The 26,983-nt window shown below is 50.1% G+C and overlaps 1 protein-coding gene across 4 annotated transcripts in view; it reads left to right on the top strand.

The window, feature by feature from the left end:
• The first annotated feature begins 3,027 nt into the window (after positions 1-3,027).
• The window catches only part of EHMT1 (euchromatic histone lysine methyltransferase 1), a 124,942-nt gene continuing 100,986 nt past the window's right edge, over positions 3,028-26,983 (top strand). The window contains exons 1-2 of one of the 4 annotated variants that reach the window (XM_076355800.1): positions 23,969-24,095; positions 24,244-24,353. Coding sequence is in view for 1 of the 4 variants with exons in the window: in XM_076355795.1 (XP_076211910.1) it covers positions 3,058-3,078 (21 nt within the window). In the remaining 3 variants the exon portion in view is untranslated. Of the gene's footprint in view, positions 3,079-23,968; positions 24,096-24,243; positions 24,354-26,983 lie in introns of those variants that run through there. The other 3 variants (XM_076355804.1, XM_076355795.1, XM_076355805.1) reach the window with 3 other exon arrangements.

Consider the following 26,983-nt stretch of genomic DNA (forward strand, 5'->3'; position numbering starts at 1 on the left):
TTCAGGAAAATGGGGAGTTCGTGGCAAAACAGATCTCATCCTCGCTCCGCTTGCATTAATTAGCACATGAGGCCAAGCCGGTGGAGCTGCAGGGTTTGAGGTGGGACGCGAGCCGTGGCAGGCAGCGATGGGCTGCGAGGGGTCTGTGCGTTCCCGGTTATTTTTGCTTCTTGTGGGAGCCGCTTCCCTTCCTGACGGCCCAGGGAGGTTTGTCCCGGCGACTGCGGCGTCCCCAGCTCCAGCTGAGAAAGACGGAGCCCCAGCAAATGCAAGGGGAGAGGTGCCACCAGACCCCTGGCCTGATCGGCCATCCTGCCTCACCGACCTCCCTTTTGCCTCCGTCCCGAAGGCGCGAGGGCCCCTGCGGGTGCTGGGTCCTCTCTGTGTGGTGGTTTGTAGGAGCAGGGCTGAAGGCGGGCGATCCCCTCCCTCCCTCCATGGCCACCTCCCATGTCAAGTTGAGCATCCCCAGCGTGGGATGGTGGTGATGTTCCAGGGTGAAGCCCGCCCTCGCCGGAGCCCAGGCTTCCCCGACGCGCCGTTTTGAGGTGCTGGTGGTTTCCTTTGTGCCGGGAACAGTCACTCCAGCCTGGGGGGAGCAGAGGGGGAAGGACATCCATTCCCGCCACCACCCTCCTCAGCTGGCTCAGCTCCTTCCCGCCGCCTGAGGCAGGGAGCGATGGGACCCCCGGGGGTCCCTCTGGGTCCCCACGCAGTGGGGAGGCGCCGGAGGGGCCGTGCTGGGGGCTCCGAGGGGACGTTGCCTTGGCCCTGCCAGAGCTGCCGGTGCATGGGGGCTTCTCTGGGGAGTTCATTAATTAGCTGCTGCTAAATTGGGGTAGGGGCTGCCCTGACGGGATGAAGCAGGGCGGGGGGCGAGGCAGGGCAGGGCAGGGCAGGGCAGGGCGCTCCCCCGGCGGGTCCCGCCTCAGGCCCGGGGACTCTTATTTTGACCGCGGCGCCGCCGGGCGGGGGCAGCCGCCGCCGCCGCCGGGCCGCGCTCTGGGGCCGGGCGGGGCCGCTCCGGCTCGGCGGGGCGCCGGGAGGCCGCGGGGGCCGGCGGGCCCGCCGCCCCTTCCCCTCCCCTCCCCTCCCGAGGGCGGCAGCGCTCGGGTCCCGTCGGGCCGCGGGCCGGGGGAGTGGGGCCGCCGGCTTTCGCCTCTTGCTGTGTTTTGGAGCCTCGCCCGAGGCGCTGAGGGGTCTTCTGGAGTCTCTCCCCCCCCCCCCCCCCGAAAAACCTCCGCACCCCGACACTCGTGGTTTGCTGCGGGGGAGACTCTGCAGGGGCAGGAGCGGCGGCGGGTGGGCCCCGAGGGTCCCAGCGGGGATCGGCCCCGGGCTGGGGCTCCGGGGCGTCAGCCCGGCGGGGCGGCTGGAGGCCGGGGCTCGATGGAGGGTCTGGCCTGTGCTGGGCTCCCCGCCGCGGGGCGGCCGGCAGCGCCGAGGTCGCTTTGTCGCCCAAACTTGGGCTGAATCCCGAGTTACCCAGGTTTGTGCAGGCAGCGGCGGGCACCGCTGCTCCCTCCTGTGCCCTGCCACCCCAAATCCTCCTGCTTTCACTAAACGCATCTTTTGACGCAGCGATGGCCTCCCGCCCCGCGGGTGCCAACGAAGCTGTGCCGGGCGAGGAGGAGGAGCACCCACGCTGCAAAGGTGTCGGGACGAGAGCGGTGGTAACCCCAGAGGTAACCCTGGCACCGGACCAGGGTTTCTGGAGAACGTCTCCAGGAGCAGATGGTGGCCGTTGGCCCCTCGGGGCCGCTGCCTGCACAACTCGGAGCGCCGGAGGGCGAGAGTCTCGCTGCAAAGCAAACAAAACGGCGCAGTCCGTCTGCCCGCCGAGAGGAGCGAGGTGTCGGCGCAGGGGCTGCGGGAAACCGGCCTGTGGACCAAGGGAGGGAATGTTGTTCCTCGGGAGAGCTGATAATAAGCGTGTAAATCGACGTCAGGGCGCTCGAAGGCTCCCGTTTCCCTCCAAGACACAAGAACCCCCCTGCCCCGGGAGGCTGGTGCGGCGGCAGGCGCCCGTCCCTGCGTCTCCCCGGTGCTAGCGCGATTTCCCTGGGTGGCAGCCGAAGCGGTTGCGGGGCCAAGGAGCCCTTGGAGGTGTTTATCTTCCCCCCTCCCACCACCCCCTTTGCGGTATCTTCTGCTTTACTGAAGAGCTGTAAAAGAGCTAATTGTTTTGCAATCATGGATTTATGGGCCTGGGCATTAGGGGGGGGCCCTGTGGGCTTGGGGAGGGTGAAAGCAGCTATTGTGGGTGCTGGGGGTGTGGGAAAGGGAGCGAAGCCGCTGGAACAACCCGCCCCCCCCCCCCCCCCCCGGGACCCTCTGGGGCAGGAGCCGGGCGAGCTGCTCCCTCCTCCCTGGCGCGTCCATCCCTGTCTTTAGCTAAGACGGACTCCTAATAGCTTGCACGCGTAAGAATAACACAGAAGCGGGAGAAGTTACAGCGGGAGATGGTTTTCAAAGGGTAATTTTTTGGCAGGAGGCTGGAGGGACTCTGGCTGTTTCTGGGATCTTCTTGCACGGGTTTTGTTTAGGTTTTTGGGCAAGTGCTGCCGCTGGGTACTGTCACGGCGGGGTACTCCTGAGAGTTTGGGAAACTCGTTACCTACTCGGTTAGGAACGGCTGGCGCCCTTGCCCTCGCGCAGCACCGGACGGGGTGCCGAGCTGCTGCCGTGGGTGGTGGGGTAAAACCCACGGCGCGAGGGGCCAAAGCTGTTTGTACCAAACAGCAAAAAGCTCGTGGTTTGGGGGGTGTCGGTGAGGCTGTGCGTGGGGAGCGAGGGGCCCTGTCCCCATCCCTCCCCTGTCCCCGTCTCACCCCATCCTCACCCCACCCCCAGCCCTGCTCCAGCTGTACGGCAGCCTCCTGACGGGCGCCGCCATGACGCCGTACGGCCAGAGGAGCCCCTCGGGGGCCGCCATGCTGCCGCACACATGCGCGGTGGCCGTCGGAGCGTCTCCATTGAGAAGAATGAGGGGAAAGGGGCGGAGCCAAGGCGTGAGGAGCCGCCGAGGGGGCGGGGCTACGCTCCGGGGCTCCGGCCATGGCCACAGTGGATGCCGAGGTGAGTGAGAGCGGCGGCGTCCATCTACCCGGGCGGGGGGAAGGAAGATGGGGGAGCGTGGAGTGGTATCGCCCAGGGCCAGGCGGGTTCTGTCGGAGGCCGGGAGGGGGGCCGTGCCCCCGCCGCCCCATGGTTCAGTCCAACTCCTCTGAGGGGAAGAATGTGGGAGCTGCTGCCATTGTGTGTAGGGGGGCCCGGGACTCTGTATAAGTAACACCCCTCTACGGTGAGTCAGTGGTATGGGCCATACAGATTCCGGGGTTCCCCCCCAATGGGAGCGAGTGCGTGTGGCGGAGGCGGGGGGGGGGAGCGGCGAGGGCGCCATCCATGTTCCGGGGCCCTCCATGCGGCGGGGCGCCGGGCGGCGCTGGCGCGGCTCCATCCAGAGTCCAGGGCCGGCCGGGCGCGGCGGCGGCGGCGGCGGCGGCCGGGCCGCCGCTATGAGCCATGCAGGGTCCCGGGCGGCGGGCACGCGCCCGTGCGGGGGCAGGCATGAGGCATGCAGGGCCCCGGGCCCGCGCGGCGGCGGGGCGGCCCCGGCCCGGCCCCCGGCCCGCCCCCGGCAGCCTGGCCCCGCGCGGCGGGAGGAGCAGGCGGGCGTCCCCGCCCGGCCCCGCCGCCCGCCGGAGGGGAGGCCGGAGCGCGCCCCCCCCCCCCCCCCCCGCTGCCCTGAGGGCCCGGCGGCCCTGCGGGCCGGGAAGCGCGGCAGCGCGCCGTCGGGCGGGCTGTGCCTGCGGCCGCCTCTCGGGGGGGCGGCCGCGGCTGCAGCCTCCGGCTTTCTAGGAAACGGGGGGCCGAGACGGGGCGCGGGAGGGCTGCGGGGGGGCGGAGGAGTTGCCTTCGGAGAGGAGAGCTCTGAGTTTTCCCTCGGAAAACTCTCCCGAGTGCCCTCGGAGGCCGAGCGGCCCGGGACGGCGGCCGAGTTCCCCGTTGCTGAGCCAGGGCTGGCTCTCCTTCGGCTTCCCCTCAGCGGCGGGCTGGAGTAGGCCCAGAAACCGCCCCGCGGTCGTGAGTCGAGCAGAGAACGTCGCCCTGGTTGGAGATGGGCGAGAGGGGAAGGCTGCGAGGCGCGGGGGCTGCGGCAGCTGCTCGGCGGTGCGCCGGCGAGCCGGGGCTGCGAAGGCGCCGGCCTCCGCAGAGGTTTCACTCCGGCTGTCGGTATCGTGGTTGGAAACGCGCTGAGCGCGAGGTTTGAGGAAACACCAGAATCGCATCCAGAATCCCCAAAGAGAATGAAGTTTGCCACGTGATGACAATTAGCCATAATTAGCCAGACCTGTAAACGTCCCCAAAGAGTACAACGCACCGCTCGGCTACCCCATAAAATCACGCGAGTGGCACACGGAGCTGAAATACCTATTGCGCTTGCTGTGTTCCCTTATGCCAGACTGAAACTTTTCCCCCCGTCTTGTTAGAGAATATAAACTCTTTTTATAAGTCTACCCTCAGGTAAACACTAGATCGCAGCACGCTCTTCACATGCACAAAGAGAGCAACGAGATAATAGTACGGTGTACGTTCATATACAAACTACAGAAAGAAGAGCTGGAGGTGTGTGGATGCTCCGTGAGCGTACCCAGATGCAGTTACCGACCAGCACCTCCTGACAGCTGGGTTACGCCGTACCGTTCAGGTGCGACAGGCTGTGCTTGCAGCCTTTCCCGGCTTTCTGTCCGAAATACTGCGCTCAGAGGGTTGTGCTGCGGCAGGGAATTTCTGCCCTGTGTGGGATGAAGTTTGTGGCATGGCCACGCAGGTGGCAACAGCAGTTCTTTGCGAAGCGCTGCAAAGACAGCTCGAATTTATTGCTCAGGCAAGATTCCTGTCATCTTTGGTGTTGAGTTTTGTCCAAGGCTTTCCTTATGCTTTCTGTTCCATCACAACTGCATCTCAAGGCCTGATCCTGCTGCCCTTCCCTTGTGCTTTTGAAGAGGATCAGGTGTTAATCTTGCCATGTGACAGAGGAATCAGCCTTCAGGTGCTTCTGTGACTCCATGGTCTGGTTTTGGCTTCAGCTACCACGGTGTGGTTGCTTTCAGGAGAATGGCAAGGCTGTAACCGGGGCAGGAGTTGGCTCGTAACTCATCAACTCTTAACGCACAGGTTAGTCTTAACACTACAGATGCACACCTTTTATTTTGGGAAGCATCTCCCAGGAGTCCTGGCTGGGTCTGCTCTGTATGCAGAGCATTAAGAAACGTTGCTCTTAGAATCAGGCTTAATATCCACAGATGTTGCCGTGGATTATGGGGAGGGAACGGTGACTCATTTGGAGTTTAATTCCTCCCCTCCCCCATAAACTCAGTTAAATCTGAGGCCGGATCTGCCTTTGCTTATACCCCTCTGAGGCCAGAGGGGAGGATGTTGGTATAAATCAGGCTGGAATTTAGAGACTGGAGGAGATGCTCTTTGCTTCCTCAGTGCTTGTGGGGGAGAGCAAGGACTAGCATCCCATAACCGTAATGTTTTGCCGTGTGCAAGATGGAGCAGAAACGAGGGATTATTTTACTTGGTCAGGAGAGGTGCAGAGGTGTGTTCCTGGGAGGAGATATTTGCTCCGAGCAAAGAGCTGGGTGGGAGTGGGCAGGTTGGAAGAGTGCTGTCTGTGTGTCTCCAGGGAGTGTCCACACTGCCTCTGCAGACAAAGCTGTTGGCAGTCAGTTAACTCAAGTTTCCAGTATGGAATAGCTCCTTGCTAAATCTTAGTGTTGATGGGTGAGGAAGAATCTTTAGCACCGAGATCTTCGTGTCTTCTGAGCTGTAAACTTCAGTGGTTATTCTCTTCTGGCTGCCTTACTCGGAGGCTGCCCCAAGTAAACTCTGTGCTTCGGAAAACGGTTGAGCTGCCGGGTAAGTAGCTGTCCTGCAGCCATTAGGTGCAATAATCACATTGCTGCAGAGAAGCCTGGTTTTGCTGTTGGTTTTCTTTAGCAGGTTTCTTATATCCAGTCCGGTTTGGTGCTTCTACTTATTTTAGACCTTCTGCAAATGCAGCAGTAAAGATTAAAGTTTAAGGAATTGAGTTTGTCTTGCTCAGCCAGTTTTATGATAGGGCAGATTCATTGAATTTGATGCTGCTACTCCAGTTTGCATCGGTTTAGTGAAGAGAATCAGCTGACCTTGTGTTTCTGTGTTTCCTAAAATGATTGTTTGGTGTGAGCTTGAAAAGGGAGGTTTCAAGCCACGATGTTTTTCCTCAGGCTGGTGCTAACCTCAGGAAGGCCGGTGCCTGCATGCTAAGCAGGAAGTAAGGTGTGTGTGTGGCTTTGAATGAAGTGGTTCCCTTCAGAAGTCACACTGCATTTTTCATCGGTTTTTTTCCTCCTATCTGTTCTGATCTGTAACATCTTTTTTTCTGGAGATGCAGCTTTGATCTTTAAAGTGAAGAGACGGCGTGCAAGCCACATAGAGGACAGATTTCCCCACTGCTCAGCACCTTCAGCTGAGGCCGGATCTCGGGCGAGTTCAGCACCCAGCAGCTCCCCACGTTTTAAAGGCGAGGACTCAACAGGCTGAGCAGTTTTGCAAATCAGGCTCGCGGTGCTAAGGCTTTGCCCTGGCTTTGATCCTTGCTCTCATCCCCTCAGCCAGCTGGTGCCGGGAGCTCTGTAGGCAGCCCTCCGCCTGTTCAATGAACTCCCTACTGGATTAAGGGGCAACATTCACTCATGTCAAAGCGCTTCCTATTCACAGGTCCCTGGCTGGAAAGAGGTTGCTGTAATAGGCCGCCAAGTACAGGAGTGATAATAGGAAAAGCCAGGACCTAATGAGCGGTGCCTTTGAGCAGTGAGCACGTAGATGATTTCTTCAGTTTCCCACTTTCTGTTTTGCAGGTGACGTGAAATCCAGTGCTTCTTTCAGGCCTGCCCTGCCCTTCCTCCTCTCTCATTTACTCCTGCCAGCTGGTATCGTAAGTGAGGAGAGGGCTTTGCTTTCCCAGGGCCGTTGCTTTTAATGTGGAGTCTGTTTCAGTAAGCTACATCTGGAAAACTTGGTGCATTTAAAACCCCATCGTCTTTCCTCCTTTGTGAGCTGTCTGGAAGCCTGCATGTTTTGATGGCTGCAGGACAGCTGTTTTCCTCAGTCTCCTTAGTGCAGTGAGGTATGTTGATACTACGCTGACGTGAACACAGGAAAAAGATGTGTGTTTCCAGTTGTGTTAGATTTCTTCTGGGGTACCAGCCTTAACATAGTTTGCAACGTATTAGCTGCATCTTTGTATGAAGAAAGGAGTTTTTTCCCCTCTCTGGTACTAAACACCTAGTAAGGAGAGTTTGTAACTTTATCAAGTAGGGGCTTTCGCACAAGGGTTACTTTATTAGCTTGTTAAAATTGCACACTGCCCTGCCCATGACAAAATTTTACCCTGTGTCAAATGGATGCTAACATTTACTTTCCTAACGTGAATTCTCGCGTGCTGAGCAAGCTATGGGCTAGCAAAGGCTGTTTGGGAACTCATCCTTTTCTTCCACGTAGACAAACTTTAAATAGTAACAGAATGGGCAAATATGACTTCTGAAGTTTTAAGAGAGCCTTAAAAGTGCCCTTCAGTTGTGTTAAGCTAATGTGGCTGAGCCAAGGTGACCGAAGAAAGCATCTGAAGAACATTTTGTCAGTCAAGGCAGAATCAAAGGCCTGGTTTATACTACAAAAAAAGCTCTTCCAATATAATTATGCTGGCTGGAGAGGATGATTTTTTCATTTTTCCTTGCTGAAATAGTCATACTAATAAAAGTCCTTGCTGTGGACATAGCTGTATTAGTTTAGAGGTTATTTTAGACCAGGGTAGCTTGTTTTTTGCTTTCCAAAGCAGAGGCTCGGTCTACATTTGCGAAGTTTTGCCAGCTTAGTTATCTGTCCACGAATGCGGAGAAATTGCTCTCCCCTCCACCAAAGCTGTGTCAGCAGAAGTCCTGGTAGAGATGCAATTACCAGCAAAAACCCCAACAACAACAACAACAAGAAAAACAAACAAACAGCTCTTCCGTGGAGGGAACTGACTCGAGCTGTGCTGGCAGATAGAGCTGGATGGACACTCACCTTGCAAACAGCTGTGCCAGCTGATGGAGGCATCAGCATCCCTTAGCGGTTCATTGCCGCTAGCAGAGAGTGATGTACCGGTACCCTGGGGTATCACACTTCCAAATGTGCATGAGAGCAGCTGATACTGAAACGATTAGGGACCGATACTGCTGCGTTGCCACTGATCTGAAATGCTGGTCTGGGGCCTTGCTCCAGATTTTGTGATCTGTCTCTTCCCCTGCCCTGAGGCTGGGGCAATGCCGCCTGCGTGGCCTCTCTGCTCCAGAAGTGGGGCTGTGGAGGGGATGGCAGCAGGCCGTATTCCTCTTGCTTTTCCCTAGCAGAGTGCTTGGAGCAGAGCACAGCTGGTGCCTATGGTTTGGGTCATTGGATCCCAGAAAAGGAGGAGGTGAAAAGGGGTTACGTTTTGTGCAGGACTGTGAGAGGTTCAAGGGGTCTGTGTGAGTGCTTCAAGACACGTTTTGCTGGAGATTTCCCTCTCCTTGACTGTCGTGGAAGCCAAAGGTCGCCACTGGAAGGCTCACCTAGCTGTCTGTGTCTCAGGTGGATCAGGGAGAAGTCGTGTGAGTCCGTCCTCCCTCAGTGTGTGGGCAGGCACGTCCCGTTGGTGATGGCTGGTGGCTGGTTGAAGTGGTAAAGTAAATCCGACAGGGAGTGGAAGAGTTTGCTGTAGCCCTGCTGGCTTAGCTTGGCTGCCAGGCTCTGTGAAATGCATATAAACCCAGAATAAACTGTACTTATAAAAGCGCTTGATGCTGGTATCGCTGTGTCTAAAATAGAAAGGCTTTCCTGCTTTTAATTAAAAATTTCTAGCATAGGCAAAGTATCAAGGGCATCCAGCATATCCTCTTTTCGAGTAGGAAATGTTCTTCCAAGAGGATTCCTGTTTCCTTAATGCCCAGTCTGATCCCCGCCATTGTCTTGCTGTCTGCCTCCATACCAGCTCGTTTTGCCCGAGTTTACATTTAAGATATTTTGGCTCCACAGAGGAGTCACCGTTCAAACATGCTGCCTGACATAAACTGCAGGCAGCTGCTGAGCAAGGTGAGCTGACACGGTGTAGGGCTGAGCTACTTGTGTGTACAAGGGACTGGCTTGGGGGTGGAGGTGAGCTATTAAATATTAAATCCATCCTTTTCAGTGTCATATCCCCTTCTCAAGGGAGAGCTCTCAGAGGCGGTGGTGAGCAGTGTCAGTTTAGGACAGGGGGACAGTGAGTGGGATGGACTGGTAGAGCAGAAAATTCAGGTCCACTTCTGTATGCGTACGGCTCATCATCCTGCAGAGACAGCACACGGGAGAGGGAGGAAATTTGCAGGTGGCGCAGCTGGGGAGGAAGTAAATACGGAGAAAGATAACTGAGCTGACATGGATAAACTCAAAATAAAGCCAGGTAAGTGACTTACCCCATTTGTTACAGGGAAATGTAAAATTATGCAAACAGGGGTAAAAAGAATCGAAGTGATTATAGCTTCTTGGGTCAGCTAGGCCAGTACGTGACCCAGGAGATGGTTATGAGCTTTCTGAGGCTACTGCATTCAAAACCAACAGCAGAGAACTGGGGAACTGAGCAAACTGAGCTGAGTGAAGATAATAGTGGTGCCCAAAGACTACACAGCAGGCCTATTACCTGTGATTTGGGGCAAAGTATTTGAGCCAAGTCCAGGAGGCTGGTCATGCTGCAGGAAAACGTGCCTGCTTGTGCTTGTCTCGTTGCTAAAAAGAAGAAGAACGTGGTGCTTATTGCTTGTGAGAATGGAGGGCAGCCAGGATGAATCTGATGGCTTGAGCCATCCGTAGAGCCGAAGGGAACACAGCACGAGAGCACGGGCACCTCCGTGGAGAAAGAATTGCAGTCCAGGTGTCCAAACTGAAATATGCTGTGCTTTGGCCTTGGTTATGTTAAGAGAAAAAGTCTAGGTGTTGTTCAGAGTGCTACTTCAGATTTTTCATCAATTTTAGAACTCAAGTGTAGATATGGACAGATGTATTTTAGCATGTTAACTGGGAAAAGGGAACCCTGGTCTCCCCAGGACTATCGGCCATGACCTGCTGATGCATTTGAATACAGTCCTGAGTGCAGTGAAATACATTCCGCCCCCCCAACCCCCCCACCCCCCCTTTTCCTTTTTAAGCGTGAGCTCCTGGATTCTTGAGAATCTCAGCTACCTTCTTCCTCTCCAGTCACACATTTCTAGTCCTTGCAGTTTCAGAGGAAGTTTTAATAGGTATTTCTCCCAAAGGCTCAAAGCCAGAAGGCAAATTACCCAAATGTTTTATCCAACTTCAGTGGTAATTGGGGATGTTTCATACTGCTGACCCAGAGCATTCAGAAGCTATAGTCAGGTTCTTTCAAAAATCATAATATCGTTTCAAGAAGTGGGAAATTAAACATGCACATGGTAGAAGACTTAGAAAGGATTAATGGGTTTCAAAATTACATGCTTCATCCAGCTGTTGATTTGGGAATTGAAAGTACGCCTGTCGCAATATCAGGAGGTAGTTATTGAAACGTGATGTTCGTTGGTGTCTGGTGAATATAAATGCCCAAAGGCCTTTGACTTCAAAGCCGTGCCTTACCTCCAAACTGACTAACGTTTTTGATGCTGCGTTAGCTCAGCCCAGGTGTGAGCAGCTGGGCAGCAAAGCCATATCTATTTTTCACTATTTCTTCCCGGTAGTTTAATTTATCCTTGCTTGATTATCTCAGTTCCTGGGGTGTTACCCAAGGCATGTTTTTATGCTGCCCTTGACTGAAGTTCATTCCCTGTGAGTTTTGCTTTAGGCGCGTGGAAGGGTCTTGCGGGAAGGCGCTGGGGGCTGGCAGCGCTGTGCAGCTCGTGCCGGCCCCGCATGCCCTGCGAATCGTCAGCCACGTCTGCGCTAGCACAGGGTGGAGGGGAGGATTTGGGGGCTGGAGAGGCAGCGCCTCCAGCTCGGAGGTCGTCAGGACCTGCACTAATTAGGAGATGGGCATTTAAGTCACTTGCATTTTGGGGACCTGAGAAATTAACTTAGGTTTTTTTGATGCATTTCTTATGTCCAAGGGGGTAGGTAGCAAATTTACACCCTGTCAAATGTGGTTTTATCAGTGTAAAGGAGAGAGAGTATCTGTATTCGGGAGATGAAAGCATTAACAATCAGGCTGCGAGCTGGTTCGTATGATTCCACCTAGTATGCTGTTGGCCTGCAAGTTTGAACATAAACCTGCAGATTATGAGAACATAAAGCATGAGTCTAAATATCTTATTAATTGAGGAGCATTATTAATATTTGATAGATTAAATCAACACCCAGAAGGCTTTGCAAAAAGCACCGCTGCTGAACTGGTAACCCAGACATTGGGTGTTTTTAATTGCAAACTTGTTTGTAATAGCTTTTGTCAAGCCCGTGTTTTAAATGTTAAGGATCCGTGAATTCCATCCGTTAGAAATCCTATTGTTCTTTGGATTAGGAAGGGTATTTTTTAGTACTGCTAGGATGCATTGCTTCAAATTGGTGCTTTAATGCCTCCTTAATATGCAAAGATGATTGTTTATAAGCAGGTGTCCTATAGGACCTGGAGATGACATCTGGAATTTTTAATCTTTTTTGCCACACTTTGAGGAGAAACAACGAATGTTCCTTTAAAGATGGCCTTTGGATGAGATGTAATATTTACTCTTGCTGTAGTGCCAGATCCCGTAGCTTTCAGAGCGTGTGTGGAGAGGCGAGGTGAAGAGCCATGCTGTCTTTTAATCAACATCCCCCTGTACCAGGGAGACGCCACCAGTGAGCAAACAAACTGCTACTGAGCACATTTGCTGACGATTCGTCTGCTTTGACTTTTGAGAATTTACAGTGGGGAGAGGTTAGCACAGCCTCCGGCTTGCATCGTTTGAAAAGGCCAGCGAGGGGGGATCATATTCTGTCTTGGTTATTTCCACTTTGTTTTCCAGTCACTGCAAGTTGTATTACCCATCTTTTTTTAAGATTTAGACCAGGTGTCTCTCACACACCGTACTCTGTGCCTAACTCCCACATTTTTGGGATTTCTTTGCGAGTTTTATAGTCTCCTTCCCTATTGAAAGTACTCTTTGGTACTTTCAAGTACCCTTATGGCTTTTATTAAAAACTGATTGGTTTGATGTCTTCTCAAATCCACACCTCTAGACTATCCTCATGGAGGCTGTTTTATAGAAACAATTTATCTTCTGCCCTTGTGTGACAGCAGACTAAAGTTTTACCTACCGCTGCGGATGCAAATGCTGGTGCTGTATGGAATTACAAGATGCACATTATATTGCTATTGCTGCTGTTTGTCCTGGAGTTGTGGCTCGAGGCTGCCGTCAGCAATGACATATGACACAAAGATCCTCCTCGCCCCCAGCCAGCGTGTGGGCTTAAACACAGGTCCCGGTGTGATCCCAGAGGCAGCCTGGCTGCGGAGGAGAAGGTCAGGAGGTGATGAGGAATGAGGGTGATTTGTCAGGTCTGAGGCTTGCCTAGTGCTAGGAAGTTTTACCAGCCAACTTGCCTTTCTTCACCGGGCCTTTGTTTCCAGCCACGCTTCTGACGAAAGGCAGAAACGGCAGCTTCTCCATTGGCTGCAGGAAACCACCTCCCCATGCGGCACAAGCCCTTGACGAACACGCGCTGCAGCCGAGTGCCAGTGTGGATGTGCTCCGGTGGCAGAGCTGCGTTGGCAGCTGCGAGCCCCGGGCTCTTACTCGTGGGGTGCTGGCTCCTGCCAAAACAGCCTCCTGCAATGGGGAGGCAGCACGGAGGAAAAACAGCTGGGAGAGGGGATTTCCATTATCTGCCTTGAAAAGCACCTAGCCGAGACATCTGGCGGCACAGCGGTTTGAGCCTGCGGTGCCTCTTTGCTCAGTGAGGGCAGGCAGGCCCCAAGGAAATGGCTGGGATATTCTCGGCGAGCTCCCAGGAGTAGGGAGGTTTGATACGGTTCCCCCCCGACATGCTTGTGATCCAGCAGCACGGTTGTGTCGGCAGCTTGGAGCCGATGCAGGCTCTGTCGGCAGAGCCATATATTTTGCAGACGTGGCCAAAGAGCCGATTGCAGGAGGCCCCGTCGTCTATGTGTATTTATACGTTGGATGCCCAGGAATATTCTAAATTCTTCTTTAAATGACAAAAACTCCACAAGTGGAAGTTGGCGTGGAGCTGCCAAGAGCCGCTCCTGATGCAACAGTGTCTGCTTTTAAAGAGAAATGTAAATGTGACACGCGCCCATGGTTCCTGCATGCATTCCCTGATGAGTCAGATATCTTAGCTTGCAGTGGGATGGTAACGCTGATGCAGTTGCTGATTGCTGCCAAAGCAAGGAGTCCACACAAGGAGATTAGACAACAGTCCTTTTCCCTGCTGGGTGCTTATTAACATTTTCTTGCTGATGTATTATTAATTAAGCTAATTTTTATTGCCCTGTAAGTATAGATGGTGCTTTGCAAGCACAGAACATAACCTGCTTGTTTCCCAGAGTTTCTGAAGTATGTGTTGTGCCATGTGCAAAATGAGAGTATTGGAAATACTGACTGTGCGGTTGAATATTGAAGTAAGGTAAATCTCTGGGTTTTGTTTTCTTTTTTCCCCTCTTTCTTAGCAGATGCCCGGCTTCGTGGCTGACTGGGGCTGGTGAATGTGGAGCTGTATGAGCAGAGAGCTAAGGACCTGTAAATGCCCTGTATGCAGAATTAGTGCAGACAGATAATAGGACTTAAGTGCAAGGAGAATTTGCAGCATTGACCCTCCGTAAGACAGAAGATTACATAGACTAAAGTAGAGTATTACATTAAAAAGAGTCTTGGGATCTGATCCAAAACACAGAAATCGGGGAGGTATTTGCCATCAGCTTCAGTGAGAGCAGAGTGCTTGCAGTGTACCCAGGCAATGGGGCAGTCAGCAATTTAAACAAAAGAATTTAAAGAACTGTCCAAGCAAGGCTGGTTGGCAGAGTCTGATTATGAGATTTAGAATTTGTCCCTGCTGAAAAGCCGCTGTGCCCAAGAAGGACTTGTAGTCTTGTTAAATGCCAATGAATTGAAATTCTGCTAATTGGCCTGGCATCGCCATTGTGGTGCTTTGTCTACTGCAAATGCAGTGTCCTTGCTGTCAGCAGCCTGCGTGCCTTAAAGGTGCAGCCGTGCGCTGCCGGTGCCACCGTATCTGCAGGGGAAGGGGTGCGCTGTCATCTCTGAATTTGCGATTTCAGATCAGTTTGGGATCTGTGTGTTTGGAAGTCCCTCGGGTCTGCTGAGATTAGGTGTGTGGATCTGTATGGGTTGCTTTCTTGTGATGGTAGTTTCCCCAGGGATGAGCAGAGGCTCCCGCCCTTGAATGTCCCGGTTGAACGCGGTGGCTGGGTTCTGCAGCCTGTGCTGCTCTGCAGGCTTTGTCCCTGGGACAGGTTGTTTGATGTTTTGCTACCTGTGATGCTTTTCCCATCTGTAAAACAGAGGTAATATTTTTACAATGTTATAAGGCTTGACTTGGTGTTAGAAGCCTTTAACTGGAAGTGTTGTAGAAATGCAGAATGTTAATTTTTAAATGTACAGGTTATCTTCACTGGGTAAGAGACGGCAAGTTACATCAGTCAAAATGTTCACTATTTTATATGCTCTGGTTTACGTACTCTGGTTTCTGGCTTCATTCCTTGAGATCATGGGTGGACCTGATTAAGAAAAATAGAAAACTTCTTCTAGAAGCACTTTGTAACATATGAACTATTTGTGATCAAAGCCAGTACGACTCCAAATGTCCAGCACCTCTTCTTTGGACTTCTGATAGCAGCATTGGACTTTATCTTGAAAATGTGATCTGTAATCTTTCACATATTCTCGTATTCCATCCTTAAATTAGGCTAATGTATCCTGTTCCAGCCTATGCAATTATTAACAAATCTATGTAATTATGGCATCTACTGTATGGTCATTCTGTGCCCCTTGCTAGGAAAGATCCACTTTTAGTAAACAAATCCACTTTGACAACCTGTCACTGACTCTTCTAAAGCAAAACGTTGGGTAGAAAAGTGTCACTTTGGTGAACTTCCCCATTTGTTTGTTTAGCTCTGTTTTTTTAATGTGGTTTTGCAAGAGTGTAGCAGTTGCAGCTGGAGGTTCAGGCCTAGTTTCACAGTGCAGGTAAGTGGGGGAGAGCAGAGGGGGGGCGAAGAGGGCTGGAGTCCCCCATCAGCATCCTCTGCTGTGGGCTTTGTCATGACCACGCAGCCCAGGAGTGCCCGTCGCCGGTGCAGGTTCCTCCCAGCCACAGCCTGTCTGTGGCTGTATCTGACCTTGCAAAAGCACTGGGAAAAACTCTGCTCTGTTGGTTGATTCAGCCGTTTTATTTTTTTGAATGAGAAAAACCCCTTAATATTTTGGCATGAGTTCACAATGCTTTCTTTTATTCTGTGCGTGACGAAACCATGTGGTTACACTCTTTTGCTCAGCCTGGGTAGGATCCACTCCTTCGTGGACTGCCATCAGAAGTTCAAGGCGTATCTTAAATCCTAGTTAAACCTCACTGTCCAGTGGATGGGCTTTGTTTGGCTCTGGGCACAAGAGTGGGAAGGAGTGTGTTACATTGGGTACTAGAAGTTAAATTGCATGGAAGGAAAATCAACCAGTATTGTTTTTTCACTGCATTATCAGAGCTTTGCGAAGGTTTGGCCAATGTAGGATATGGTTTCTGTTAACTGTAAGTATCTCTGTGTGTTACATCACCTGAAGGGTAAAGGCAGGAGGAAAGGGTTTCCTGCCTCTGCCAGACAACATAGCTTGTTCTTTGGGTTTTCAGCCATGTGTGTCTCAACATACTGCTCTTTCAGCACTGATATCCGGGAACTGTTACACATAGGCCACCTTTGCAAATGAATTTCCAGGAATACAGTCATTTCCCCATTTCTTTCTACAGGAATATTTGAATCAAAATTTTTGTTATGCTCCATGTGAATTCAGGGACTGTTGCCCCAAGCTTAGTTTTAGAGCTAATCTTCATGCAGACACTGCCATTATCTTGGTGATGTGTCTTCTCCCCTTAACTCACCAGCTGCACTGTGGCATTAAGCACGTCTGTCTCTCTTGACACGAGAATGCTGTATCGCGTTGCTGCCTTCTGGGCTGGGCAGCATATGGGAGGACTAGTTAAAATCTCTATCTTTTCTACTAGATCCTGTGAGTTGCTTATGTGACAGCATCAGCTTCTCCAGGGTTGTGGTGCCCAAAATCAGATGATAACCCTTTCCTGGCCTGACAGCCCCCCATGAGCGTGCCAAGTGGTCTACCTGTGGCATAGGTTATTTACATGAACACAGCTTGATGTGGGAATGAGCCCATGGAACCTCTTGTAATGGTACCTTGCAGATCCAAATCAGACAGAAGAGGAGCACAACTGTGTGCTGCTGAGTGCTCTGCTCTGTTATTACATAACGTGGCTAGACAGGTAGGTTTTGATCTTGCAAACTTTTACACATCTGAGTAATAATTACTAGTATGCCATAGTATTCAGTGTTACAGGGAGAGCTGTTCATTGGTGACATAATGGCTCGGATGCTGGCTGCGCCTTGGATATAGGGTTGCACGTCTAAGCCCTAGATGTGTGGGTCGGTGTGAGCCATGCCTCCATCTAGGAATGCTTCCTTGGTAAGGCTGTGCAGGTGTCTTGTACTGGTTGAGTTGCGGGTGCAGTTTTGCTGGCAAAATAAGCCCTCCCGAGTGAAGCAAGCTACTTCCATGGCATAAAGACCTCTTGGCTACGGGCTCCTGCAGAGGTGCGTTCCTCGCAGCCCTCCTCAGCAGAGCAGAGAAGCCAGGAAGCAGGAGATGATGGTGGGGTGTTTTGGACAGCAGTTGCACGTTTTCAGCCATGAGCCATTGGATTTGTAGAAATAACCGTTGACAGGATGATCATGGCAGTTCCTTTGCGTGTTGAAAGCTACGACTATTAATTAAGACTGTACTGTGAGAGCTCATTTACATACAGCTCTTAGCGTATACAGACTGAACCTCTACAAATCCCAATTAACAGACAGTTAAAGTTAGTAATTTGTACTGGTATAGCCAATGCACATGAAGACACAGGGCTTAGCCATGTCGATATAAGCACGTTTACGCTGGTGTAAACGTGGCTGTGCTGCACGTCATGTGAGTGTGTTGACCAAAGTCATGTTGATAGAAGCGTGTTTATGTTGGTATAACTTTGAATGTGCTTTGAATTGTCTCAACTTAACTATCACGCTATAAAGGATGCCTCTATCATGGGTAGCTAAAAAGATGCAAAAATTGTGGATGGACCAGTAATCAGGTCCTTGAATTAATTTACTTTTTTTTTTTATATTATACTATTTCAGTGTTTATCATTCCATGTGTTTGTATTTCTCTGTGTTTGGGGTTTTCTTTTTTTTTAATGGGGAACAAGATATTTTGGAAACAGGCAAACGAAAAGCTGGAACGTAGATGCCAGTCGAGGTGAGGCTGGACCATATCCCACTGCTCGTGTGCTTTGCATGCTGTGTGAAAGGTATGTTGTTGAGCAAAACAGAGGAAGGCTCAGAGCGTGGAGGAGGCAATGATTCTCCCAGAGTTTAGGAGGAGGCACACGAGGAGGCATCTGAGCATTGATACCTGTCTGTTTTGGAAGGCTGCAGTCACAGTCTTGTGCTATCAGGGCCTTTGGATTAAGTTGCAGCAAAGTCCTTCAGTTTTCCTGAGGTCCGGATTCTCACTGTGCGTTACGGCAGGCTTGAGAGCTCGGGGCTTGGCCATCCGTTCCCAGAGCAAGGCAGTCTCTCGGTGCTGTGATCTTCTGTAGTTCGTGTAACTTCTCCACCTTTGAATTTTAATCCAGAGGGTGAAGAAATGATGTTCGTCCTCTTCGCTGCTTGGTTTGTAACCAAGTGTACAGGTGTTACAAGCCGGAGGTGAGGCCAGCTCAGAGCCAGGCTTTGAGCCTTACTTCCTTGAAGCTGGTACTGCCTTTGCTAGCCATCATACTCATTTTCATAAGCCACCATGAGAATTTTTGTCAGCTTCACTAAAGCATTTGCTTAAGCTTCGAAAAAAAAACCACCTATTTTTTTTTGGCTTTCATACTTAAAGCCAGACGCCTCCAGGACTTCCTCTCTGTTACTTCTGCTTAGTTTGTCTGAGTGGTTTTTAATCCCATGCCAGTAGGGTGCAAATATCTGTATAGCAAATATGGCTACTGCAAGTGGCTTGCTTTTCTTAGCTACCTCCCAGAGCCTTCTGGAAGTACTTGGCGGACCACAGGTTGAAAGCCACTGATGTAGGTGATAGGAAGACCAGGTGCAGAGGGACAGTTCCTGCTAAATGAAAAAGGACCCCCTTAAACAGTGTTTGTTTATCTTGGGAGACAAATCAGAGTTAGTCAGATCCTTGCAACCAGCGGGGGGCAAAACGAATCCGTGTGTGTGTGAAGTACGAGGAACTCCTGCGCTCTTCCAAAGTTCTCCAGTATCGAAACTGGTGCTGCAGACGGCGTGATGCAGCGAACACAAACCACCATGGATTGATTTTGACAGTGGGTTGCAATCACACGGAAGCCTGCTGTTTACTCTCCTCCCTCTCCCCACACTCCAGTGGGTAATATTTACAATTAAGGCACTGTGCACACACCTTTGGTGTAGTGTCTCCATGCTGAAGGTGCTAGAAGGGCCAAAGGAAAGTCCCTGAATCACTCTGCTTTGAGGATTATTTTCTAAAGCACCCATATTCATTGCAACCACGTGGGCCACTCTGGACGTGAGGAAAAATTTCTTTACTGAAAGAGTGGTTAAACATTGGACCAGGCTGCCCAGGGAAGTGGTTTAGTCACCATCCCTGGGGGTATTTAAAAGACGTGTAGATGAGGTGCTTAGGGACATGGTTTAGTGGGCATGGTGGTGTTGGGTCGACGGTTGGACTCGATGATCTTAGAGGTCTTTTCTGACCTTAATGATTCTATAAGCCCTGAAAGGTGCCAGGAATACAGTGAAATCCCATTAAGAGACTAATTTTGTCTACCCTGCCCAATGAACTTCTGGAATTTAACCTAAATTGGATTTGTCCAGTGAGGTGTTCTGACCAGGTCTCCTTCTGCAAGGGCAACCTGCTCAACACGCAAGTAGGGATTTACTTTGCCTTTACAGAAAAGTCTGTCCCTAATTCCTGCCTCTCTGCACCAAAGCGGCCGTGAGGTCTCGGACTGTGATGGCATGTTCATGCTGGGCATGAAATATAATATGCTCATGAAGAGGAGCAATGCCTTGGTCAGTCATGGGGCTCCTGATAAGAAGCAGACATGGGGCTGAGCTGCTGTAATTTCTTGCTGAGATGATGGACTTGCTAAATTATCATTCTGCCCACCAAAAGTATTGGAGATGGCAGTTCCCTCCTCTATGAGAGGCGTCTTGGTGCCATTTTACATTCTTGCTATCTCCTTGATAACATCCTCGGTGGGGCCATGGAGCCCTTCTGCTCTCTGCTGCAGTTTCTAGCATTTGCTGCTCTAGCAACACTTTCAGACCCAAAGCAGTGGGATCCTGGTGCTAACACACCACTACGATTTAAAAGATGGAAGCAGAGCACAACAGGTGATCAGCAGCTTTTGTGTGAAATGGTCACACCTTGAGATGGGAAGGATGAATGGCAGGTTGTGATATCTCGTTGTCTTGCGACTGCCATTGTTTTTGTCATAAAAGATGAGAAATAGTCTTGTGTTACTGCCGCGTTTATGGCTTGTAACGTTGGGGTATTATTTTCCTTTTACGGAGTATGACAGCGCGGGTTAGACGGAAGCCGTGTATCCATTGAAGCCAGGCCAATAGCAGGCAGCATGGTTGCTCTCCTTTGTGGGGAAATAAATAACTGTTGCAGTGGTCAGCAACTCCAGTTTTGCAGGCTCCCCTTTAGAGCTGTGCTACCGCTAGACTGTCCTTAGAGCGCGGATGCGCTGACCTGCCATTCGTCTGTACGTTTGGAGGGGGAGAGAAAAGGGCACCGTATTTTATACCAGAAAAATGCAGGTGAAAATAATTCTGATAGGCCGCAAAACTCATGAGCCCGCTGTTGCTCTGCAGTGTGGTTTGTGGGATCCTGTCAGCTGGTTTGGCATTTTGTGGCTTTACTATAAATGATACAGTATAGTGATACAGTATTATGCGTTAACACTTTTTTTTTTCCCCCTCCTGAGTGCTCTTCCATGCTTTGCCACGATGTTACAGATTAGACTGACGGTGTAAAAGCCACCTGCAGATGCTCTGTGGGTAAGAAGAGGAGAAATCCTTTTCAGATTTTGGGTATACTTTCCCACAGCTTCCTGCTGTCCCAGCCACTGATGAAACGAAGAACCAAGTGCACTGTGTGTAGCTAGAGGTGAAAACCTCAGTAGGCTCTTCCGCAAGAAGTCTGACCCAAATGGCGAGTATGATTGAAGTAATTCATTATCTGCTGCCTTTCACCTGACCATCCCTCCCAGACCTCTGAAAGGTGTTGAAGACTGAGGACATTCAGACCATGTCCCCAGATGCCTGCATTTTGTGGCAAATACAGTGTGAAGTGAGTACCAGCCATGGGCTCGATCCTGCTTCCAGTGGGTCGCCCCTTTTTGTTTAGATATTGGCCTCAAAATCTTGGTTTTTTTCAAGCTAGTGTGATTGGAGATGCTCAGTCTGCAAGATTTGGTCATAATCATTACCCAAATATGTTCCTTCCTGGGACCAGTGGTCACGTCAAATGAAGCAAGAAGCCTCCGTGCTCTGTGTTCATTGGGAGCTGCTGGTCCCCCGTACTTAGAGATACCACTTTCCCAAGTATTGCTGCCTTCTTCTCTTGGTTTTCTTATGTATTTGGTATTGTTTAGACCCCTGGCAGCCTGCCTAGATGGGGTCACAGCTACACTGCAGTACATCGGTGGAGCTGCCCCAGGCTTCTTAAATCTGGGACATTTCTGCAGCATGAGCAGAAAGCTTCATGGGCTCTGAGGGTCTTGGATTTACTGTGCTCGCGCAGCTTGTTGGTGCCTTGTGTACCTCCTTCTGTGCCAGTGGTTAACACCTGATGCAGAGGATCCACCGTCCTGTAGGCCACCTACCTCCTCTAGCAGCAGAAGCAGAATTATTTAAGTATTGCTCTGTTCTGCTGGTACTTTTAGGCTGTTTCCATGACTTCTGTGAGAACTCATGGATAAACAGTGAAGGTACCACAGTTTCTAGGTTCTGCAGTACTGGATAGAAGGTTGCCGTTGCACCAGGCTCATATTCCAGCTGTGTGGTCTCCTGCAAATTATATAGGCAATTCTTAGCTCTTTTCATACAAATGAGTCTTTAAAGGGAGTCTGCACTGAGAGCGTAAAAATGCCTACATGAGTTTTCGGCAAGGCTGATTTTCTTCTGTGTTGTACTGTGTTGGCACCACTGGACTTAACAGCATCGCCTCTGGGTCACGCTGAAATGCACAAGAGGAGCCTTTGGCTCACGTGCTTCTGTCATGTTTAGTCCATGAAAGAGCAAAGAAGTGCATTTCCTAGGGTGAAATGATTAATTGTATACTCAGGATATAGAGGTCACAGCAGGGATATTAGAAAGGTGCCATCAATTTGCTGTCACGGTGTTGTTAAACACGCTTTCGTTGGTATTTCTGAGGCTCCCAGTGAACAGCGAAGTGGGTCAAAGTGAGCCAGACAGGAACGGTGATCGTTTAGGGAAGGCTGCCCTGCTCTGCTTCTTCCCTATGAGTAATTGTTTGAAGGAGAAGGGGTTTGCTTCCTCCTCTCTCTCTCATCATCTTCATCCAGCTGCAACTTTCATGCTACTCATGGCAAATGAGGAGTGTCAGAGGTGGATTTCACCACATCACGTACTATCTCCTGTTCGGTGAATTATTAATACGCCACCATACTGTTCTGCGGGAATCTCTCTGTCCTGGCTGCTTTTTCAGCCAGGTTGAAGGCTGGGTGGGTTTTTAAATGATGATATTTTAAAATTTGAGAACAGCTTTGATTTATTGACCTGCTGCCTCTATGAATCGAGCTGTCTGGGCTGGCATCTGGAGATAAGAGGCTGTCGAGTAATTGCTTATTATTGACTGATGGCCAGCTTGGGCTGTTTGCTTGAAGAAGAATCAATAGCAGTCAATCTTCAAAGTCTAAACTCTCAGGGACTATAACTGGTTTCCAAATTGGGAATGACAGGTCAGGATAACTCCATATCTGATATCCCAACTTCATGTTTGGGTGTAATCCTGCAATGAAGGAGGAAGTGCAGGACATGATCTTCCTGCATCAAGGCTTTCGCATCTGCCTGCTTTAAAAGTCTGGGATTTTTCTTTGCAGGGATTTTCAGGGACAGATCCCACCCTCACTCCAAACCTTCCTCCGAGAAGTTGGAGCAGCCTCAGCACCACCTGAGATCAGTGGGAGGCGAGGGCAGGACGAGTGCAGGCATCATTCATTAAGTCCCCAAAGGATAGAGCAGGGAGGGGTGGATGAACAGCCTGTGCTATGACACATCCAAACCAACCAGTTTGGATGCTTTATAAATAAAACAAAGCGTCTATTTTAATGCATGGTAACAGAGATTTCTTTTCTGTGGGTGATTCTATTTAGGTGACAACAGAACAAAATATCCAGTGTCACCATACGTTTTATCATTCCTTACGGAGACTGTCGCTATGGTGAGCGTTCATTTTAAAAAGCAGACATAGCCCTTATTTAACACTATCATGACATGTTGCCTTTTTTGTGGATTCACATGTAGGGCTTAAAACATAAAAGGGGCTTCATGGCATCAAAGGCATTCAAGACTTTTTTTAAAAAAACTAAGTGTTTAGATCTTTGTAATGGCTGGGGTGAAGTCTGGCGACTGGATTTGTGAAGCAATCTCACACCTTCGGCTGTAGCCCACTCCGGATTTTCCCCAGCGCTCAGGGGTTGCAGTCTGGTCTCTATGTGTCCTAGACTCAAGCAGGGTTTAAAACTTGAAATAAGAGCCTTTCGTGGGGGAGGGGAAGGCTTGGATCTCTATCAGCTACAAAGAGCAATTAAGCAACAGGACATAAAATAGATAAATGGGAAGGGGAACGGCAGAACCCTGGTAATATGGGAAGATGAAAATGGGAGAATCTATTTCTAAAGTATAAATATTTGTCCTTAATTTTGGAGCTTTATTTTCACCAGGAAAGCTCTGATTCAAGGTGCGCTGTTTGGGGTGAGAGAGAAATACCTCAGATAGAGCAGTTTAATCTACAGTGGTCTAGGAGGGAATGGACAAGGTTACTTGAACAGCCTTGTTTAGATACTGGATTTGTTGTCTACTAGCAAATCCTTATTTGCATGGGTCCTTAATCTGTGGAGTTAAATGTGTCTCAGGATCTGTTATCTACTGTGATGCAGAGTTGAGAACTAGATTTTTAAAGCTGGTCCTTTTTATTTGAATGTTCCCCCTCCCCTCCCCCCCGCACCCCAAATTATCTTCCTGATTTTTTTTAAAAGCAAGGATGAGCCAACAAGTGATACAAAAGAAAAATCTGCCAGTGAGGAGAAGCTATTTTTGACTTAAGATTCGGTGGATGAACTGTCCACCAGCTTGTAGAGAAAAGCCAAGATCAGACATTTAAAATGTGTGTCGCAGGGAAACCACTAGCCCCCCCTCTTCCTGAAAGGGCACATTAACATGAAATCTTTAAACCTCGTTGGAGGTAGAGGGTTGGGCAGAGATCCTTTCTAGAGCTCTAGGAAGGGATTAGCCCTTATTTTGGGGGCTGTTTAACTTTGCCTGTAGTCCTGAAATGGCATTTCCTCATGTCTGCAGCAGCCCTCATTTCATGAAATGGATGCAACTGCTGAAAAAAGATCTCGCGTGAGCATGCTCACTGGAAGATTAATCCTTTAGAGGGAGTTGGAGAGTTAAGCTACTGTAATTTCTCTGCAGTTGGCTGCAGTAAACAACTGCTCTAAAGACACGAGGAAAAAAATTGACGGAGGTATATGGGATTAATGTACATATCTTTTTGTGTTTCTACTTTAAGGTTGAGGGTTTGATAAAGGTTTTTCTCTAAGAGCTGGGGAAGAGGGATCTGTGTAATGATTTTATGGGTGACCTTCATGTTGTGGTTTCTTTTTTTCCTCCAGGCCAAAGTAATCCTATTTCCGTGCAAGGCCATACTGAGGCACGGGCTGACTTTCTAGAGCTGGGGTAGAGCACCAGGGTGACTTCGTGTTGAGTTAAATGATTATATGAGGTGAGGCCTGCTGCACGTTGGGCTGTGTTGGCAGAAGGGAGCTGAAAACACCTAGTCCTGTTTAGTTGTGATCAGAACCCAGTGGGACTCGATATATCATGCTTCTGTTGGAAAGAAAATGTGTAAAGGGATTAGCTTTGATTGCCTACAGAATAATAGTATTTTTTTTTTATTTTGCTCCCCCTCCTCCCCATGCCTGAGGAGCTGCAAACCTGTGTCAGATGGGGGAAGAAAAATAATCGTTGAGATATTTTGGCTTTGCTTTAAAGGATGATCACTTTTCGCATGTTGAGGAGAGAATGCCTTGCCAGCGAGGTAAGTGTTGCAGGCACACGGATTGCGTCAAGGGGAAACCGAGCTCCTTCCTTCCCAGTCGCTGCTTTGCGGGTGCATCCTGGAGGAAGGAAAACCTCTGTTAGTTCCTAGTGAGTGAACAGCGTTTTATCTACTTGCCTCCAGAAAGCATGGGTGAAGGAGGATGTGATTTACCACCCTTGATGCTTTGTATCAGCTGCCTCCAAATACTTACAGCACAAGCGATGGAGGGCCAACCTGGGGGCTCCCAGGACGTCAAGCAGAAATACCTGGGTGGCTTGATTTTTCTCAGGCTGCTTCAGCGCAGTGCTTGAGCTGGGAGAGGCAGTGCTCACTAACCACGGCTCGCGTCTTTACCTCTTAAAAACATCTAGCTAATCCTTCTGAATGATGAGGAAATGGAGGTGAACGGTCAGCGAGACTTGCCTGGCTTGGGGGGGGTAGGGAAGGGCATCGTTCTGAGTGTTATGTACCTAACTGGAATAAATTGCTCCCCTCGAGCTCGAGTTGTTAGAGATCACTCCTCAGCAAGTCTCCAGGACTGTGTACGAGTGGAAGAAGGGCACACCCTTCCTCCTTTGAGGAGTGAATAATAATAGATGCAACTCTGCCTCTGCCACTGAAAATTCATGTGTTGCATGGCTATGACAGTAGTCCTGGTGTTACCCGGTGTTAAATTTAATGTCCAACGGCAGCAGGATCTGTTTGCGATATTGTGTATTGGAAAATGGCTTCGTATTTCCTTGGAGTGGTGTGAAGAAGGGAATAATAATTCAATAATTTTGCAAATGTCAGTGGCTCCCACTAGATTCATCCTGTGGTAGCTGTCAGCTTACATGTGATACACAGGTGGATGCTAATGCTGTCAGATGAGTTCAGAAGGGCAATTCTATTACAGACTTGGCTGAGCTTGAGATGCTGTGTATTTGAAGAAAATTTTGCCACCCCGATGTTGAGGTTTTTTGCGTAGTCCCTCCTTTTCCCCTCCTTTCCAGAAGCTCTGGCTAGCACAGATTGTCTGTTCTGTGGATGGTTTTAGGGAACATTGATGGCTGTGTGCGTAGGGGGAATAATTATCTACCAAATGCAAATAGATTGTTTCTTGCTGTTTCAAAATCATTGTAATTTCTATTGAGGATGGGTTAATTATATCTTCGTTTTGATGGGTGTAAGGAAAATGATAGAGATATAGCAATATAAATCTATATAGGGAGGGACGTTGTTTTCAGAATACTGTTTTGGAAATCGTGAGAACAAAGACTTGTCTCTTGGAGGACCGTGGTTCTGTCGGGATCCAGCGGTGTTGCATGTTTCTCAGTCGTGGATGAGTGTTTTCCATTTCAGATTTTTATCTTATGCCAGCGACGTATCTGTCACCACGACAAGGCGTTTTCAGTTCAGAGGAAAACGATCAAATTCTGGTTAAAGTGCATTTGGTTGAAGGGCTGGGAAATAGTTTTTTGAAAAGCAAAGGCGAAAGCAAGAAAGTTAAAATAAACCTTAAAATTTATGATCAGAGTGTAACAAAAATACATCTTTAACCTAAAGTGTGTAGGTGGGGGGCTGCTTTGCCAGTACAGGACCCAGATGTCCCATGCACCAGGACCGGTCTGTACGCTGAAACGAGGTGCTTGTCCCTGGCTCTCCCCCAGTGCTGGTCATCGCTGCCTTTCCCTTTTGCAGTGGGTGACTTTAGGGAGCCTGGATCTGTCATCTCATTCTTTATTGCAACCTCACTGGGAAAGGGAATCAAGTTCATCCCTAAAATGGTTTGGACCAGCTTTAAACTTTTTCCTTCGGTTTCCAGTACCAGGGTGGGCATCTCTGGCACCAGAAAACAGGGGAAAAGCTCAGCAAAAGGACAAAGGTGACACTGTTTCCTTAGGGCCATGCCTTTTGGCTCAAAGCCAAAGAGTAAAGCCCTCCCCCTCTTCTTGTTTTAGAGTAAAATGGGGAAAACGAGCTATTTTCAGTGGCTGAGGAGAGCCCTTAGCGTGAAGCGCTGTGCTTCAGCCTTACCAAGCCTTTGGTGGCCTGGGGACTTTGCGCCTCTGGATCGGAGCAGCTTTTGCGAGAGCCTCAGCCCACAGCTGCTTCCCTGCTGCGCAGGGCTCTTCTCTGCCGAGAAGACGTTCAGCTCCTCTCCAGCAAGCCCTGGAACTGCTAAGTCTGAAAGGAAAAAATAGCTACATCCAAATTTAATTTCTGTTTGGTTTAAAGTTTGCGGATGTGTTCCTGGGTTCTGCCGGAGGAGCTCTGCAGATCCCCGCTGGGGTGTTCCCATGGAGTGGGCACCTCGCTCCCTGTGCGAGCCC

The sequence above is a fragment of the Aptenodytes patagonicus genome, chromosome 18 (assembly GCF_965638725.1).
Source record: "Aptenodytes patagonicus chromosome 18, bAptPat1.pri.cur, whole genome shotgun sequence".
Taxonomy (NCBI): domain Eukaryota; kingdom Metazoa; phylum Chordata; class Aves; order Sphenisciformes; family Spheniscidae; genus Aptenodytes; species Aptenodytes patagonicus.